The sequence below is a fragment of the Gadus chalcogrammus genome, chromosome 15, assembly GCF_026213295.1.
Source record: "Gadus chalcogrammus isolate NIFS_2021 chromosome 15, NIFS_Gcha_1.0, whole genome shotgun sequence".
NCBI lineage: Eukaryota > Metazoa > Chordata > Actinopteri > Gadiformes > Gadidae > Gadus > Gadus chalcogrammus.
Genome location: NC_079426.1, coordinates 8,254,585 through 8,274,090, shown reverse-complemented (window position 1 = coordinate 8,274,090; position 19,506 = coordinate 8,254,585). Strand labels below are relative to the sequence as shown.

At 51.6% G+C, this 19,506-nt stretch overlaps 1 protein-coding gene across 1 annotated transcript in view; it reads left to right on the top strand.

Moving 5' to 3' along the window:
- Window positions 1-987: 987 nt before the first annotated feature.
- Window positions 988-19,506, top strand: part of arfgef3 (ARFGEF family member 3) — a 23,194-nt gene continuing 4,675 nt past the window's right edge. Inside the window, exons 1-34 of the mRNA XM_056609919.1 lie at window positions 988-1,173; window positions 1,459-1,504; window positions 1,605-1,686; window positions 1,797-1,925; window positions 2,309-2,377; window positions 2,818-2,928; window positions 3,241-3,286; window positions 3,963-4,047; window positions 4,722-4,826; window positions 5,125-5,231; window positions 6,208-6,422; window positions 6,744-6,910; window positions 7,108-7,240; window positions 7,463-7,917; window positions 8,303-8,655; window positions 9,030-9,199; window positions 9,575-9,731; window positions 9,988-10,092; window positions 11,057-11,257; window positions 12,014-12,106; window positions 12,313-12,421; window positions 12,639-12,947; window positions 13,123-13,256; window positions 13,557-13,702; window positions 14,169-14,348; window positions 15,314-15,431; window positions 15,568-15,690; window positions 15,954-16,045; window positions 16,309-16,567; window positions 16,844-16,972; window positions 17,496-17,672; window positions 18,080-18,192; window positions 18,508-18,606; window positions 19,260-19,385. Of these exons, the coding sequence (XP_056465894.1) occupies window positions 1,089-1,173; window positions 1,459-1,504; window positions 1,605-1,686; window positions 1,797-1,925; window positions 2,309-2,377; window positions 2,818-2,928; window positions 3,241-3,286; window positions 3,963-4,047; window positions 4,722-4,826; window positions 5,125-5,231; window positions 6,208-6,422; window positions 6,744-6,910; window positions 7,108-7,240; window positions 7,463-7,917; window positions 8,303-8,655; window positions 9,030-9,199; window positions 9,575-9,731; window positions 9,988-10,092; window positions 11,057-11,257; window positions 12,014-12,106; window positions 12,313-12,421; window positions 12,639-12,947; window positions 13,123-13,256; window positions 13,557-13,702; window positions 14,169-14,348; window positions 15,314-15,431; window positions 15,568-15,690; window positions 15,954-16,045; window positions 16,309-16,567; window positions 16,844-16,972; window positions 17,496-17,672; window positions 18,080-18,192; window positions 18,508-18,606; window positions 19,260-19,385 (5,028 nt within the window). The 5' untranslated portion in view covers window positions 988-1,088. The remainder of the gene's footprint in view (window positions 1,174-1,458; window positions 1,505-1,604; window positions 1,687-1,796; window positions 1,926-2,308; window positions 2,378-2,817; window positions 2,929-3,240; window positions 3,287-3,962; window positions 4,048-4,721; window positions 4,827-5,124; window positions 5,232-6,207; window positions 6,423-6,743; window positions 6,911-7,107; window positions 7,241-7,462; window positions 7,918-8,302; window positions 8,656-9,029; window positions 9,200-9,574; window positions 9,732-9,987; window positions 10,093-11,056; window positions 11,258-12,013; window positions 12,107-12,312; window positions 12,422-12,638; window positions 12,948-13,122; window positions 13,257-13,556; window positions 13,703-14,168; window positions 14,349-15,313; window positions 15,432-15,567; window positions 15,691-15,953; window positions 16,046-16,308; window positions 16,568-16,843; window positions 16,973-17,495; window positions 17,673-18,079; window positions 18,193-18,507; window positions 18,607-19,259; window positions 19,386-19,506) is intronic.

The following is a 19,506-nucleotide window of genomic DNA, read 5'->3' as shown; positions in this document are numbered from 1 at the left end:
TCACCTACATCTCTACTCTTCCCCCCCTGTCTCTCTCTCTCTCTCTCTCTCTCTCTCTCTCTCTCTCTCTCTCTCTCTCTCTCTCTCTCTCTCTCTCTCTCTCTCCCTCTCTCTCCCTCTCTCTCCCTCTCTGATTCAAAGGGTTACTTATATGATTATGATTAATCTAAATCTGATATATATATCTGATGACTCTAAATATGAATCATATAAATTAGACGACTATAAATATTATTAATGTCAATTTGACTATAATTAATCTACTATAAATAATATCCGTATAAATCTGATTCGATTTGCTGCGGGAGGAAGAGGTCTTCCCCAGCCGAGGCGGTCCTATGGTGAAGATGCTAGTCTATCCGGTATACAAGGTACAGTATGTGTATTTTAACCACGGATAAATACTGCCTGTGTGCGTATGCGCAGAACCACTAGGCATCACGATTTGACTGGGAGAATCCATTGGCAGAACAGCGGCCACTCCGCTCCAGCGGATCCTGTCCGGATCTTCCAGGGAGTCGGTAGTTCGTCAGCTCAATACGGGGTTGCCATATCCGGCCGTAACTCCGTATAAATGGCGGTTCTATTTCAACTGCGTTTGCTTGAATTAGGAGCTGAAATAGGGGGTTGGATGATCGGACGTGGATCACGCAGAGAACGACGCACTGACTGGGACGGGGTTTACAAAGCAGCGGTGGAGGTTCTTGAAGACTATCATGACATGGCTCGGTTCCCAAGCGCCGTAGGTTGTTGATCTAAATGTCGCCTTAACCCGAGCGTTCGGGAGGTTCACGGCGGCCACGCCCCTCCGCGTGCCATCCCGGACCACCGCTGAGGAGCCATCAGCTGCTGATGCTGCGCATCCGGGAGACACCGCCGGCTCACTAGCATCTCCTGGCTCTCCCTCACCTGACTCCCCCCTCTCCACCTGACTCCCCCCTCTCCTCCTGTCTTCCCACCTCCTCCTGACTCCCCCACCTCCTCCTCCTGACTTCCCAACTCCTCCTCCTGAGTCCCAACCTCCTCCTTCTGACTCCCCACCTCCTGCCTCTCCCCTGCTTCTCCCCTCCGCCCTGCTCCTCCCCATCATGGAGGAGGTTCTCCGGCGGCTCCGGACCGACGCGTCGGGCCACCGACACAAAGCGCTGCGCGACGCGTGCGACTTGGCCCGCGGTGAGTTTCAGCCACACCCACATCATTTCTATCATATTAATATTATTATTTTTATTATTATTATTACCATTATTATTATTATTATCATTATTATTATTATTATTATTATTATTATTGTTATTGTTATCATCATCATCATCATCATCATCATCATCATCATCATCATTATTATTATTATTATTATTATTATTATGTACAGTATAGCAGTATATATGGGTTAACTGTCAACAATAAGTTTGTGTGTGTGTGTGTGTGTGTGCGTGTGTGTGTGTGTGTGTGTTCCAGGTGTGCTGGACCCTCACCACGGACCATCAAACAGGTCTCAGCTACGGTCAGTCCGAGGTCACAGAGAGAGAGAGAGAAGCTTCTCATGGGTGGTTACCTTGTTCTGACGCATGTCTGTCTGTCTGTCTGTCTGTCTGTCTCTCCAGCCGGGTCTGTCTGCTCCCCCTCCGCTTGGCCCTGGAGTCCAGAAACACCAAACTGGGACAGACGGCGCTCTGTGGACTACAGGTACTCACTCGCTCACTCACTCACCCACTCACTCACTCACCAACTCACTCACTCACCCACTCACTCACTCATAAAGCTCCATGGTGATGAGATGATGTCACTTCCTGCAGAGGGTGCTGTGTGAGGAGCGTCTGGTGGGGGAGGGGGGGGAGGGGGGGGAGGAGCTGCTGCAGCAGATGTTGGAGGTCGTCCGCGGAACCCCGTCACTCCACGAAGACCTGCAGGTGGAGGTCATGAAGGTAACCATGACGACACACCTGGATATAATACATCACCATGACAACGCTACAATGTATACAGTATAACCATAACAACACTATACATCACCATGACAACACTGTAATACATCAACATGACAACACTATAATACATCTCCATGACAACACTGTATCTCACCATGAAGACACTATGTATCACCAAGACAACACTGTAATACATCACCATGACGTCACTGTAGAACATCATCTTGACAACTGTTTTTTCATCTAGGGAAGATACTGTAGTCGTGCATTACAATTACAGTACTCATTTATATCAACATGACAACCCTGTGATACATCAAAAAGGCCTGGCCAAGGGAGTGTGTAACGATGGGGTCAGATGACCTCTGGACTGTGTTCAGGTTCTGCTGTGCATCACCTACTCTGCGCCCTTTGACCTCAGCGGAGCCGCCATCTTGAAGATTGCTGAGGTGATATTTTATTACTACCAGTGTGTGTGTCCAGGTGAGTGTTTCTAAGTGTGTGTGTGTCAAGATGTGTGATACTAAGTGGTTGATTGGGGTCATCGGGCCTTCTCAGTTGCTGCCCCCACCCTTTGGAATTCACTCCCCTCCCACATCAAAGTCTCTCCAACCCTCTCTTCTTTCAAATCTGCCCTCAAAACATACCTTTTCACACTAGCCTTCCCCACCTAACTCCCACCTTATTCTTCATGCTTAACCTCTTTTTTTCTTTTATTCCTAGTCTGTCTTACATAGTTTTGATAGGGCAATATGTAAAGCGTCTTAGAGTACCATATTAAGCGCTATATCAATTTAATTTATTATTATTATTATTATTAAGTGTGTGTGTGATGCTAAGTTTGTGTGTGATACTAAATGTGTGTGTGTTTGTGTGTGTGTGTGTCCAGTTGTGCGTGAGGACCTTTGTGTCCAGTGGTCATCAGAAGAGTGTCAACACGGCAGTGAGAGCAACGCTGAGCCAGATACTGGGAGACCTGGCATTACACACACACACACAGGTAACACACACGCACACACAAGCACGCACACACGCACGCACGCAAGCCTGGATCCAACCTGGGGGGTATTCTTGGTGGGGAGCGAAAAGTACAAACCAGGTACCAAACATTAAAGATACACACCATGTACTACACACTAAAGGTACACACCAGGTACTACACTATTAAGGTACACACCAGTTGCTACAAAATAAAGGCATACACCAGTTACTGCACAATAAAGGTATACACCAGTTACTACACAATAAAAGTATACACCAGGTACTACACACTAAAGGTACACACTACCTGTTGTGTTTTTCTGTCTCTCAGGAATCAGACGGTGATGATGTCATCATTCCACCACAGCAGAGAAAAGGTGAAAAACACACACACACACACACACACACACACACACACACACACACACACACACACACACACACACACACACACACACACACACACACACACACACACACACACACACACACACACACACTCATTTATTCACTCACTCACTCACTCACTCACTCACTCACTCACTCACTCACTAGTGCTGTAACACACACACACACACACACACACACACACACACACACACACACACACACACACACACACACACACACACACACACACACACACACACACACACACACAGACACACACACACTGTAACACACAAACTATGGAGTTTGTGTGTGAGCAAAACACGTTTTGCGTGTGTGCGGGGTTTTGGCATGAATCTAACTCCATAACAAACACTCACTAGTGCTGTTACACACACGAACACTCTGTAACACACCCACACTCACTAGTGCTGTAACACACACACACACACACACACACACACACACACACACACACACACACACACACACACACACACACACACACACACACACACACACACACACGTGTGTTTTATAACGTGTTTATTAATGTGTTTGTGTGTTACAGCACTAGTGAGTGTGTGTTCATCTATGTGTGTGTGTGTGTGTGTGTTTGTGTGCGTTATAACGTGTGAATTGTGTGTGTATTGTGTGTGTTAGCCTTGTCTCCTAGCGACCAGCGGCGGTATGCAGACCTCGTCTCTGTGCTCTCGTCGTTCTGCGAGCGGCTGGAGGCCGTCCACAGGTGAGAGCTGGGGATGGGGAGTCAGTATCATCTAACCTGGGGATGGAGAGTCAGTATCATCTAACCTGGGTACGGGGAGTCAGTATCATCTAACCTGGGTACGGGGAGTCAGTATCATCTAACCTGGGTACGGGGATTCAGTATCATCTAACCTGGGGATGGGGAGTCAGTATCATCTAACCTGGGTACGGGGAGTCAGTATCATCTAACCTGGGGATGGAGAGTCAGTATCATCTAACCTGGGGACGGGGAGTCAGTATCATCTAACCTGGGGATGGGGAGTCAGTATCATCTAACCTGGGGACGGGGATTCAGTATCATCTAACCTGGGGATGTGGAGTCATTATCACCTATCCTGAGGATGTGGAGTCAGTGACCTCTGACCTCCGCCCTACAATGGGACATATATACGTCCTGATAAATCCTCACTGTTTCTACTGATTATCCAGATTATTAATGTTATTTTTGTAATGCGATGATGTGATTGATAATATTCAAATGATGTATTATTAATATTTATATTGTGTGATTATTAATATTATAATATTGATATTGTGTTATTATTAATATTGATGTTATACCTATAACAATATTAATATTGATATTGTGTGATATTGATTATAAATATTCATATTGTGTGATTATTAATATTATAATGTTGATATTGTGTGTAGTGATAATCAGCTCCTCCAGCTGCTCTACCTGGAGTCCATCCTCTCCATGCTGAGCAGCTCCCCACCCACAATTCACCTCTCCAGAGGATTCACTGACCTCATGTGGTATGACCATATCCTTTGACCTTATATGGTATGACTATCCTTTGACCTTATATGGTATGACTACACTTTGACCTCATGTAGTATGACTATCCTTTGACCTTATATGTTATGACTACACTTTGACCTCATGTGGCATGACTATCCTTTGACCTTTTATGGTATGACCACACTCTGACCTTAAATGGTATATAGTCATGTATAATTTAAACATTATATCTATATACACTATAATCTCACACGTTATTATTCAAATTATTTTTGTTCAATTAAGTTATCGACTATGTTCCTGTCCAATCAGGAAGCAGCTGTGTCCCACCCTGGTCGTGCTCATGGGAAACCCAGACAAAACCATCACTTCACACCACGGCCACACGGGGGCGCCAGACGGCCTCAGACCGGCTCCAGGTAACAAGGGAGACCCTGAGGGTGCCATTAAACCCTCTGCATGCACCAGGAACAGGGGAGGAGGAAGAGGGGGTGAGGGGAGGAGGTGTGATGAAGAGGAGGGGAGAAGAGGAGGTGGAGGAGTACTGGATAGGAGAAGGAGGGGGAGGATTTATGAGTCACATTTACACACAGCATAACTGACAAAAGTGTTGTTCAGAGGCTAACTAAATACACAAATAATACAAAAAACACATTGGACCAATAGTCCTAAATATATGAAACATAAATAAAAGGCAACCTTCAATATCAGGGCTCAAGGAAGGCCAGTAAAGGTGGGTTTTAAGCCTGGATCTGAAGGCTGAAATGGAGGGGGCGGATCAAATATCCAGATGGTTCCATAGACCTGGAGCAGCAGATGAAAACGCTCTATCAGCCCTCTGTTTTAGCCGTGAGTGAGGAGGGGGAGGAGGAGGAGCTGAAGGAGGAGGAGGAGGAGGAGGAGGAGGAGTGAGGAGGAGGAGTGAGGAGGAGGAGGAGGAGGAGCTGAAGCAGGTCGGGGAGGAGGAGGAGTAGTGAGGAGGAGGAGGAGGAGGAGGAGGAGTGAGGAGGAGGAGGAGGAGGAGGAGGAGGAGCTGAAGCAGGTCGGGGAGGAGGAGGAGTAGTGAGGAGGAGGAGGAGGAGGAGTGAGGAGGAGGAGGAGGAGGAGGAGGAGGAGGAGCTGAAGCAGGTCGGGGAGGAGGAGGAGTAGTGAGGAGGAGGAGGCGGGAGCAGGAGGAGGAGGAGGAGGAGGAGTGAGGAGGAGGAGGAGGAGGAGTGAGGAGGAGGAGCTGTAGCAGGAGGAGGAGGAGGAGGAGGAGTGAGGAGGAGGAGGAGGAGGAGTGGGGAGGAGGAGGAGGAGGAGGAGGAGGAGGAGCTGAAGCAGGTCGGGGAGGAGGAGGAGTAGTGAGGAGGAGGAGGCGGGAGCAGGATTGCTAACAGGTGTCTGTGTCTCCAGGTGTGGGTCCGGAGGGCCGGGGGTCGGGCTGCTCCTCCTCCCCCCCCTCCAGGAGCCCTGCGGTGGTGCGGACCGTGTGCTACCTGGCGGCCGAGCTGGTCCGCCTGCTGGGGGGCGAGGAGGCCATGAGGCCCGTGCTGCAGGCCCTGTTCCACCGCCTCCTGCTGTACCCGCCCCCTCAGCACCGCGCCCACGCCATCCACGTCATGAAGGAGGTGAGGGGGAGGGGGAGGGGGAGGGGGGGAGGAGGGGGAGGAGGAGGGAGGAAGAGGAGGGGGGAGGTGGGGGAGGGGGGGAGGAGGAGGAGGGGAGGAGAGGTGGAGGAGGTGAGGGGAAGGAGGAGGAGGGGGAGGGGGGGGGAGGAGGAGGGTGGTACATGCTCCAGGCTGGAGGTATATTATAATGTGTGTGTGTGTGTGTGTGTGTGTGTGTGTGTGTGTGTGTGTGTGTGTGTGTGTGTGTGTGTGTGTGTGTGTGTGTGTGTGTGTGTGTGTGTGTGTGTGTGTGTGTGTGTGTGTGTATGTGTGTGTGTATAGATCCTGGGCTGTCCCCAGCGTGTGTTCGACCTCGCTGGTCCCTGCTGCTCCGTGGAGCCTGACAGGAAGCGGGGGTTCAGCAACAGGAAGTCCCACCTGGACCTGGACCTGGACCTGGACCTGGACCTGGAACTGGACCTGGACCTGGACCTGGACCTGCTCCGGCTGTCAGCACCTTTTAATATTGATCACTCATCATCATCAGGTCTAGTCTAGGTCTAGATCTTGGCTAGGTCTAGACTAGGTCAAGGTCTAGACTAGGTCTCTAGGTCGAGGTCTAGATCTGGGCTTGGTCTAGACACTAGGTCGAGGTCTAGGTCTAGACTTAGTATGCAGAGCTGATGGTGTGTTGGTGTGCCCGCAGGTTGATGGACGGAGTGAGGGAGGCGTGTGTTAACGGAGGCGTGGAAGCGTGTTACTCCTCTGTCGCCTGCTCCTGCTCCCTCCTCCACTCTCTGCACCTCCTCTCCCAGGGCCAGGGGCTCCAACCTGACCAGGTAACACGCCACGCCCCGCCGTTAGCCACGCCCACCGCCATGTAGCCACGCCCATCCCCATTTTAGCCCCACACACCCCTTTTAGCAACACCCTTATATAGCCATGCCCCTTTTAGCCCCGCCCCTCCCTAGACCCACCGTCATAGACCCGTCCCTCACTAGTCCCGTCCCTCACTAGCTCCGCCCTCACTAGCCCCGCCCCTCCCGTCTGCCCTCCCACAGGTGCGTCTGATCCTCGGGCGGCTGGAGGATCTGAAGGAAGGGGCGGAGTCTAAGAGGGAGCTGATGGAGGCGGACCAGAGGCGGGTTCTATCTTCTGAGCATGCTCCGTGGGAGCCCTCGGAGCGCAGCCCTGACGTCAGCATCAGCATCACCACGGAAACGGGCCAGACCAGGCTGGAGCTGGAGGGGATTGAGCTGGGCTGCCCCAGCCCTGAGGAGCCCCGCCTCCCCTCTCCCCTCGCCGGCGGCCGATTGGATGAGAGCAGGCGGGAGGGGGAGCCTGCCGGGGGCGGGGCTAGGGAGGCGGGGGGAAGGGTCTGGAGGGTGGTGCCACCTGACGTGGTTCAGCGAGGCCACGCCCTCGTCTACCCTGACATCACCAACTTCCTGTCTGTGGAGTCCAGGGGGCGAGGTCATCACGGGGTCAACTCCCGCTACAGCGAGAGCAACTTCAGGTCCTCTTAGAACAATATATATATATATATATATAATAAATATGATATATATGATAATATATGTACATATAATAATAGGTACTGTGGAGACTATTATCATGATATGTATAGTATATAATTATTCAAACTAATATGTAAAATGTCTGCCTGTCTGTCTGTCTGTCTGTGTTCCTGTCTTCCTGTCTGTCTGCCTATCTGTCTGCCTGTCTGTCTGCCTGTCTGTCTGCCTGTCTTCCTGTCTGTCTGTCTGTCTGTCTGTCTGTCTGTCTGTCTGTCTGTCTGTCTGTCTGTCTGCCTGTCTGTCTGTCTGCCTGTCTGTCTGCCTGTCTGCCTGTCTGTCTGTCTGCCTGTCTGTCTGCCTGTCTGCCTGTCTGTCTGTCTGCAGTGTGGAGGAGCAGGAGGGCTCGAGGTTGGAGATGGAGTCATGTGACCAGTACTCCATGGCAGCAGAGAAGGACTCTGGCCGCTCTGACGTGTCTGACATGGGCTCAGACAGCGTCTCATTGGCTGACGACGACCAGGACACGCCCCCCGGGGGCCAGGCCCACCGCACGCTGCGCTCTGCAGCCCTGTCACTCAAACTCCTCCACGACCAGGAGGCGGACCAGCACAGCGCCCGGCTCTTCGTCCAATCGCTGGCCACCCTGATGCCCCGCCTCCTGGCCTTAAGAGACCCCTCCCAACTGGACCTCCTCCTGCAGAACTCCTCCTCCTCCTTCTGCTCTGGATTACAAGCTGGTGAGAACCTCGAGAACCTCCCTATAGAACCTCCCTATAGGACCTTTATACAGTATAACCCCCCTATAGAACCTCTGTATAGAACCTCCCTATAGGACCTTTATATAACCCCCCCTATAGAACCTCTGTATAGAACCTCCCTATAATCCCTATAGAATGTCTCCAAACTGAGTCTGTACCTTTCTCTAGAGCTAGGAGTCGGTACCTTTCTCTAGAGCTAGGAGTCTGTACCTTTCTCTAGAGATATGAGTCTGTACCTTTCTCTAGAGCTAGGAGTCGGTACCTTTCTCTAGAGCTAGGAGTCTGTACCTTTCTCTAGAGCTAGGAGTCTGTACCTTTCTCTAACGCTAGGAGTCGGTACCTTGTCTCTTCAGGCGGGGTCGGTTCTCCGGGCTTCGAGGGGGGCGACGGTCTGACCTGTCGGTCGCTGATGAACGCAGACGGTCTGTACCTGGTGTCGTACTACGCTCTGCTGCTCAACCTGAAGCTCTGCTGCTGTGATCACTACCTCCACCCCTCCACCCTGCCGGCCGCCCTGGGCCAGGTAACCCTAACCCCCTAACCCTCTAACCCTCACCCCCTAACCCTAACCCCCTAACCCTCACCCTCTAACCCTCACCCTCTAACCCTCTAACACTCTAACCCTTACCCTCTAACCCTCACCCTCTCACCCTCCAAATCTCACCCTCTAACCCTCACCCTCTAACCCTCACCCTCTCACCCTCACCATCGAACCCCCCCCCCCCCCCACTGCAGAAGGAGTTTGTGCATGCGGTCCATGCCAGCGGGGTGCTGGTGCTGCTTTCTAAGCCTCTAACCCTACCCCCCTTACCCTCACCCTAACCCTCTAACGCTTACCCTCTAACCCTCACCCTCACCCCTCTCACTCTAACCCTCACCCCCTCCCTCGCCCATGCAGAAGGAGTTTGTGCATGCGGTCCAGGCCAGTGGGGTGCTGGTGCTGCTGTCCCCAGTCTGGATTGAGGAGCTTTACCAGCAGGTTCTGCTGAGGAACCTCCTGGGAGACGCCGGCTACCAGAACCAGCACACCGCCACGCTAGTTAGCATGCTAACAGGTACATTTACCCACCCTGACCCTAGTTAGCATGCTATTAGGTACATTTACACATCCCGACGCTAGTTAGAAGGCTATCAGGTACACCTACACTCCCTGATGCTAGTTAGCACGCTAACAGGTATATTTTACACACCCTGACACTAATTAGCATGCTCACAGGTACATAGACATTCCCCGATGCAAGTTAGCATGCTAACAGGTTACATTTACACTCCCTGCCACTAGTTAGCATGCTAACAGTTGTTCCCCCTCAGACATCGACGGGTTGGGGAGCAGCGCTATTGGAGCTCAGATGAGGAACTCCGGCCAATCAGCATCCAGCTGTAACCAGCAGACCAGCAGTGAGGCTGTCCTGGCAGGTGTGTGTGTGTGAGTGTGTACCCTAGCAGTGTGTCTGTGAGTGTGTACTCTCACAGTGTGTATGAAAGTGTGTGTGTGTGTGTGTGAGTGTGTACTCTAACAGTAGGTGTTGAGTGGGTGTGTAAGTGTGTAGTCTAATGCCGCTTTTCCACTGCATGGTACCAGCTCGACACGACTCGACTCGACTCGACTCAGCTCGCCTTTTTTGCGTTTCCACCGCGATCTAGTACCTCAAGTGGCTGCTTTTTCTAGTACCGCCTCGCTCTAGGTTCCAAGCGGCTGAGCCGCTGCTAAAAGGTGACGTCGGCAGACGGCCGGCCACTGATTGGCCAGAGAGTGTGACGAAGTCACGAGAGCGACATGGCAACCATGCTGGTAACGATAGAACAGCCATAGTAGCGCCGCAGCCAACATATTCCACTTCTTCAACATGCCAGCTAATAATACGAACACGAATACCATCGCATCGATGTTCTCCATTGTTGTTATGTGGGTTCTGTCCATGTGTGGGTTATGTAGGTGTTGTTTGCGTCGCGTACAAAAATACGTCACGGCCCTTTCGCGCAGACGACCCCGCCCACGTCCCGGAGGTACTATTTGCGGTGGAAAAGCACCCGCGCTGCTACCGTGTCGAGTCGTGTCGAGTCGTGTCGTGTCGAGTCGAGCTACATGTGCGGTGGAAAAGCGGCATTACAGTAGATGTTGTGTGTGTGTTTCTGTGTGTGTGTGTTTCTGTGTGTGTGAATGTGTACTCTAACAGTAGCTGTTGAGTGTGTGTGTATGTGTGTGTGGGCGTACTCTAACAGTTTATGTGTGTGAGTGTGTACTCTTACATTGTGTGTGAACGTGTGTGTTTTGAGTGTGTGTGTGTGTGTTTGTGTGTGTGTGTGAGTGTGTACTCTAACAGTGTGTGTGTAAGTGTGTACTCTAACGGTGTGTGTGTGTGTGTGTGTGTGTGTGCAGGGCGTGTGTTCTCCCGCTCCGTCCTGGCCGCGGTGTGGGGGTCCCTGATGGAGGTCCTGTCGGCGTGTCTGACAGGGGCCGGGGGTCGTGGGGTGGTCGGGGGTCGTGGGGGGGTCGGGGGTCAGAGCCAGAGAGAGAGAGACACCATCTGCCTGAGCCTGGACGGCCTGCGCCAGGCCGCCGCCCTCAGCTGTTCCCTCGGTAACCACACCACCACAACCACAGCTGTTCCCTTGGTAACCACACCACCATAACCACAGCTGTTCCCTCGGTAACCACACCACCACAACCACAGCTGTTCCCTTGGTAACCACACCACAACTACAGCCGTTCCCTTGGTAACCACACCACAACTACAGCCGTTCCCATGGTAACCATACCACTAACACCACAGCTGTTCCCCTGGTAACCACACCACCACCACAGCTGTTCCCTTGGTAACCACACCACCGCCACACCAACACAGCTGTTCCCATGGTAACCACACCACCACAGTTGTTCCCTTGGTAACCAAACCACAACACAGCTATACCCATGGTAACCACACCTCCACAACACCACTAAAGCTGTTCCCCTGGTAACCACATCACCACAACCACAGTTTTTCCCTTGGTAACCACACCACCACCACACCACCATAGCTGTTCCCAAGGTTACAAAACCACAACCACAGCTGTTACCTTGGTAACCACATCACCAAAACTGCAAGCACGTCCCGACCACACCATAGCATCTACCAGGCTATGACAAGAAACCAGTGCCCAGGGTACTTGGTACTGGTGTATCAGGGATGTAGTATATAAGTATATGAGGTGGTGTGTTGGTGATGTAGTATATTAGGTGGTGTATTGATGTAGTAGTGATCACAACCACAGTACGAACCTTCAACCAGGCAGCGCTAGGAGAGCATTGATTTTATTGTGTTGTGTGCATGTGTGTGTGTGTGTGTGTGTTTAGGTGTGGCCGCTCATTGTGAGTCCGCTCTTGCCCAGATGGCCGCAGCGTCCTGCGTTCAGGAAGACCGAGAGACAGCGGACCCCAACACACCCGGTAACACACAAACAATTACACACACACACTATACTTTAATAATCCGGTTTGGTCGAAAAAAATCTGCAACGTGTGTGTGTGTGTGTGTGTGTGTGTGTGTGTGTGTGTGTGTGTGTGTGTGTGTGTGTGTGTGTGTGTGTGTGTGTGTGTGTGTGTGTGTGTGTGTGTGTGTGTGTGTGTGTGTGTGTGTGTGTGTGTGTGTGCAGTGAGACAGCAGGGCCTCCATGTGTCTCATGTCCTCTGTATGGACGCCGTGCTCAGCGTGGGGCTGGAGATGAGCAGCCACAACCCAGACTGCTGGACACACCTGCTCAGGTACGCACACACACACACACACACACACACACACACACACACACACACACACACACACACACACACACACACACACACACACACACACACACACACACACACACACACACACACACACACACACACACACACACACACTCAAATCTGCTCAGCTACAAAGGTAAACATTCTCTCTCTCCTCCCTCCCTCCCTCCCTCCCTCCCTCCCTCCCTCTCAGGGTGAGTGAGTACATCAGCTCACTGGAACACGTCCACTTCAGTGACGTCTCGTCTCGGCCGTGTCTGACCCCCGTCACCCAGCAGGCCTCCCCCGTCTGCCTGGGGCTGGATTTGAGCTGTGAGCCCAGGGCAGAGTCATCTGAGCTGGGCCTGAGCCAGCCGGTCATCCAGCCCGTGTCCATCCAGGAGCTGCTGCAGGAGCAGGCCCGGGGGGGCAGGGCCCGGCGGTTGGAGCTAACAGAAGGTAGCATGCTAACTGGACCTAGCGCAGCCCAAGCCGTCCTCACACTCTCCACCCAGGCGGACAGGTGGGTGTGTTTAACGTTGACGATCAGACCACAGTATCCTCTACCCTCCCTGGTGGTCCCTGAGGGGGTTCTCTTTGAGTCTGGGGGTCTCTTTGGGGGTCCTCTCTGACCTCAGGGGTCTGGTCCTCCCTGTGGGGGGTCCTCTCTGACCTCTGACCTTGTCTTGTGGTCTCAGGCTGTTCGAGGACTGCTCCGCCTCCCTGAAGCTGGAGGCTCTGGTCAGCTTCCTCTGTCAGCTCCGGAGAGCGTCTCAGAGGCAGATCTTCACCTCCGTCAGCAGCACCACCCACTACACCCTGGCCATGCCTGGTACTCACACACACACTCACTCACAGAACCACACAAACACACTCACAGAACCACATAAACTCATGCACACACGCACACGCACGTACACCACCTTCATCCTCCACCTCATTAAATGTCTTATTCTTCCATAAAACACACATGTACACTACATACAGCTGTATACAGATGTATGTACACATCCTGTCCACACAGTTAAACAGACGTACAACTGTTTGTGCGTTTGTGTGTTTGTGTGTGTGTGTGTGTGTGTGTGTGTGTGTGTGTGTGTGTGTGTGTGTGTTTGTGCGTGTGTGCATGCAGGTGAGTCCAGGTGTGGGCTGGACAGATGTGTTTCCCTCCACCTGGTCCGACTGGGCGAGGCCGCGCTGCGATTGGCTCGGGACCGGACACGCCCCCTCCTCCATCTCATGAGGACCTGGAGCGTGGTGGCGCCCCACCTGGTGGAGGTACGAAACTACACCCTCGTTTGTTACCTGGTGAACTCCACCCTCCTGTCCGTTACCTGGTGAGCTCCACCCTCCTGTCCGTTACCTGGTGAACTCCACCCTCCTGTGTGTTACCTGGTGAACTCCACCCTCCTGTCTGTTACCTGGTGAACTCCACCCTCCTGTCTGTTACCTGGTGAACTCCACCCTCCTGTCTGTTACCTGGTGAACTCCACCCTCCTGTGTGTTACCTGGTGAACTCCACCCTCCTGTCTGTTACCTGGTGAGCTCCACCCTCCTGTCTGTTACCTGGTGAGCTCCTCCCTCCTGTCTGTTACCTGGTGAGCTCCACCCTCCTGGAGTACGGGGGCTACCTTTGGTTCCTTCGAGGAGGTGTAGGCTGCATTCTGCCGACACCACCTCTCCTCCGTCAGCTGGGAGGTTCAGCTAGTGTATGCTCCCCCTGACCTCTGACCTCTGACCCCAGGCAGCCTGTCACAGGGAGCGCCATATCTCCCAGAAGGCCATCTGTTTCCTCCACGACCTGCTGATGGAGGTTCTGAGCAGCTGGGCGGAGCCTCCACACTTCCACTTCAACGAGGCGCTGTTCACCGCCTTCCAGCACGTCCTGCAGCTGGGGCGCTGCGACGAGGACGCCCAGGACCAGGTACATCTACACTGTCTAGATCTATAGCAGGACCAGGTACATCTACACTGTCTAGATCTATAGCAGGACCAGGTACATCTGCACTGTCTAGATCTATAGCAGGACCAGGTACATCTGCACTGTCTAGATCTATAGCAGGACCAGGTACATCTACACTGTCTAGATCTATAGCAGGACCAGGTACATCTACACTGTCTAGATCTATAGCAGGACCAGGTACATCTGCACTGTCTAGATCTATAGCAGGACCAGGTACATCTACACTGTCTAGATCTATAGCAGGACCAGGTACATCTGCACTGTCTAGATCTATAGCAGGACCAGGTACATCTGCACTGTCTAGATCTATAGCAGGACCAGGTACATCTGCACTGTCTAGATCTATAGCAGGACCAGGTACATCTACACTGTCTAGATCTATAGCAGGACCAGGTATATCTGCACTGTCTAGATCTATAGCAGGACCAGGTACATCTACACTGTCTAGATCTATAGCAGGACCAGGTACATCTGCACTGTCTAGATCTATAGCAGGACCAGGTACATCTGCACTGTCTAGATCTATAGCAGGACCAGGTACATCTACACTGTCTAGATCTATAGCAGGACCAGGTATATCTGCACTGTCTAGATCTATAGCAGGACCAGGTACATCTACACTGTCTAGATAATGTATATATAATATGTATAGGTAATGTGTATAATGTATACGTAATGTAACGATAATGTGTATAATGTATAGATAATATATAGATAATGTGTATGATGTGTAGGTAATGTATAGATAATGTATAGATAATGTGTATCATGTATAGGTAATGTAACGATAATGTCTATAATGTATAGGTAACGTGGATGATGTATAGGATAATGTATAGGTAATGTATAGATCATGTGTATAATGTATAGGTAATGTATAAATAATGCATAGGTAATGTATAGATCCTGTCTGTGTGGTGGTGCAGGTGGTGTCGTCTCTGGGCCAGCTGGTGGAGGCCTGCTCCCCTCAGATCCTCTCAGGGTGGAGACCTCTGTTCAGCGCCCTGCGCACCCTACACACACACCAGGCAGAGCGCACACTGGGTACACACTCACACACACACACACACACACACACACACACACACACACACACACACACACACACACACACACACACACACACACACACACACACACACACAGACCACAGTGTGTGACCCTGTGTGTGTGTCTCCAGGGGGGCCCCGGGCCCCTGTGCTGGACGTGTTCGAGGCGTTCGTCTCCACGGAGAGCAGCCAGGTGTTCGCCAGCGCCGCCTCAGACTACATCATGTGTCTCATCAGGCTCATCAAAGGACTGGGTGAGTCCGACCCCCCCCCCCCCTGCTGGGAACCCATGGAGACACTGTGTGTGTGTGTGTGTGTGTGTGTGTGTGTGTGTGTGTGTGTGTGTGTGTGTGTGTGTGTGTGTGTGTGTGTGTGTGTGTGTGTGTGTGTGTGTGTGTGTGTGTGTGCTTGTGTGTTTGTGTATTAATGTGTGTGTGTGTGTGTGTGTGTGTGTGTGTGTGTGTGTGTGTGTGTGTGTGTGTGTGTGTGTGTGTGTGTGTGTGTGGGGTGGTTCCAGGAGAGGAGATAGGGGACTGTGTTCTGAGCCCCCCCTCCAGCTCCACAGACCTCTGCCTCCCGGCCCTCGACTACCTGCACAGGTGCTCCCAGGTAAGAACACACATCTATCTATGGTTATTATGGTTACTACTCTATGGTTACTATGGTTACCATTCTATGGTTACTATGGTTATCACTCTATGGTTTATATGGTTACCATTCTATAGTTACTATGGTTACCACTCTATGGTTACAACTCTATGGGTACCAGTCTAGTTGCTATGGTTACCAGTCTATTGTTACTACTCTACGGTTACTATGGTTTCCTATCTTTTGTTACTATGGTTACCACTCTTCATCCTGCCCAATCCCAGCTCCTGGCTAAGATCTACCAGATGGCCACCAAGCCGGTGTTCCTAGGGGCGCGGCCGACTGGCCTGCAGGACCGCCCCCTCAGCAGCGAGGACCGCCCCCCCAGCAGCCAGGACCGCCCCCCCAGCAGCCAGGACCGCCCCCCCAGCAGCCAGGACCGCCCCCTCCACAGCCAGGACCGCCCCCCCAGCAGGGAGGACCGCCCCCCCAGCAGGGACGACGGGCTGGACTCTGTGCTGCAGGAGGTGGACGACGGAACAGGTCAATGAAGCCTCATTCTGTCTTACATTCATGTGTAAAGCCTTGGTGTGAATCAACAGGTGTGATCCAGTGGGGATCTGCTTTAAACAGGCTTGATCCAGTGTACATCAGGTTTAAACTGGTTTGATCCAATGTGAATCTGGTTCAAACTGGCTTGATCCAGTGTGAATCTGGTTCAAACAGGCTTGATCCAGTGTGGATCTCGTTCAAACAGGCTTGATAAAGTGTGAATCTGGCTTAAATTGGTTTGATCCAGTATGAATCTGGTTTGAACAGGTTTGATCCAGGTGTGGATCCTGTTATTGGAACAGCTGACTGCAGCCGTGTCCAACTGTCCTCGACAACACCAGGCCCCCACTCTGCAACTCCTCTTCACCCTCCTGAGGGAACTCACCTGTGTACCAGGTAACTACCACTCAACTACCACCTAACTCACCTGGGTACCAGGTAACTACCACCTAACTCACCTGGGTACCAGGTAACTACCACCTAACTCACCTGTGTACCAGCTAACTAGTCCCTAAATCACCTGTTTACCAGTCAGCTAGCAACTAACTCTCCTGTGTACCAGCTAACTAGTCCGTAAATCACCTGTGTACCAGGTAGCTACCAACTAACTCACCTGTGTACAAGCTAACTAGTCCCTAACTCACCTGTGTTACTCACAGTACTACAATAGTTCTCCACAGTACACCACAATACTACGACAGTACTACAAAGTATTGCTACAGTACTACTATAGTACTCCACAGTACTCCATAGTACTTCTACAGTACTAATACAGTATAACAATACTACTACATTACTACTACAGTACTCAATAGTACTTGTACAGTACTACTACTAGAGTACTGTAGTTCCGTAGTTGTAGTACTACTGTAGCAGTACTACAGTAGTACTACAGTACTACACTACTCTCTTCCTCCAGGTCCGGGCTTCGCGGTCTTGGCCGTGGTACAGCTGCTGCTTCCTGTGATGACGCTGTGGCTGCAGCGTAGCCATGGCGACCACACCTACTGGGACGCGGCCGGTGGCAACTTCAAACACGCCATCGGCCTATCATGCGAGCTGGTGGTGGATCACCTGACCAGCCTCAGCCAATCAGGTCTGTTGATCACAACAACAACCCTCCCTTAGTGAAAAGGACTAGTCATGGTGGTTAGTTAAACTCTCTTAGTGTAAATGAATAGTCTTGTTGGTTAGTTAACCTCTCTAAGTGTAAAGGACTAGTCATGGTGATTAGTTAACCTCTCTAAGTGTGAAGGACTAGTCATGGTGATAGTTAACCTCTCTTAGTTGGTTAGTGACAGTCTACGGGTTAGTGAACCAGGCTCCTAGGAGATGTGTAACTAGTCTCTAGGGGGCGGTTTTGCACTGTGTTTCAAACACACTGTGTGTGTGTGTGTGTGTGTGTGTGTGTGTGTGTGTGTGTGTGTGTGTGTGTGTGTGTGTGTGTGTGTGTGTGTGTGTGTGTGTGTGTGTGTGTGTGTGTGTGTGTGTGTGTGTATGTAGGCCATGAGTCTCTGATGAACGTCATGCTGAAGGACCTGCTGACCCTGCTGGTCTCCTGCGTCTCCGAGCCTGCAGAGACCATCTCACGGGTGGGCTGCTCCTGCATCAGGTACCTCACTCACTCACTCACTCACTCACTCACTCACTCACTCACTCACTCACTCACTCACTCACTCACTCACTCACTCACTCACTCACTCACTCACTCACTCACTCACTCACTCACTCACTCACTCACTCACTCACTCACTCACTCACTCACTCACTCACTCACTCACTCACTCACTCACTCACTCACTCTTGTATAGAGCTTTTTCTATGGTCTCAAGGTATGTGTGGCTCTAGAATGTGTATAGAGCTGTTCTGTGGTCTCAGGTACGTGTGGCTCTAGATCTATGTGTATAGACCTGTTCTGTGGTCTCAGGTACGTGGTGGTGAGTGGCGCTCCGATCTTCACCGAGGAGATGTGGAGGCTGGCATGTTGCGCCCTGCAAGACGCCTTCTCAGTCACACTTGAGCCTGTCAAGGTACACACACACTTGGTACACACACCTGGTACACACACCAGGTAAAAAAGGTACAAAATAAAAAGGTAAAAAATGACCTGGTACACCCACCTGATGCACACTTGATATACACACCTGGTACACACACCTGGTACACACTCGGGCAAACAATACTACAATACAATAGTTTGAGCGATCTGGGTAGAAAAGGGATGGATTGCAGGGATCATTCACTGGGTAAAGACAGGTCATTAGGGAGCAGGTAGGGGTAAGAAAGTACAGAGTCAGGTCACTAAGGAGCAGGTAGGGGTTAGACAGTACGGAGACAGGTCGTTAAAGGAGCAGGTAGGGGTAAGACAGTACAGAGATAGGTCATGAGGGAGCAGGAAGGGGTTAGACAGTACAGAGACAGGTCGTTAAGGAGCAGGTAGGGGTTAGACAGTACAGAGACAGGTCATTAAGGAGCAGGTAGGGGTTAGACAGTACAGAAACAGGTCATTGAGGAGCAGGTAGGGGTTAGACAGTAGAGAGACAGGTCATTAAGGAGCAGGTAGGGGTTAGACAGTACAGAGATAGGTCATGAGGGAGCAGGAAGGGGTTAGACAGTACAGAGACAGGTCATTAAGGAGCAGGTAGGGGTTAGACAGTCATAAAGGCTGTGTCTCTGTCTCTAGAAGCTGCTGCTGTGCTTCAGGACGGACGGCGCCTCCGGAGACGCCTGCGATGTGAAGGTCGCCGCGCCGACGCACTCCGCCTCCGCCGAGGCCGAGTACTGGAGGATCAGAGCCATGGCCCAGCAGGTACTACTGCAATACTACTGCAGTAGTACCGCTACTCGTATTCCAACTACCACTAGAACTACAGAACTACTACAGCAATAAGACCACTAGGCCTAGAGAAGAACTGCTACAGTGTGTGTGT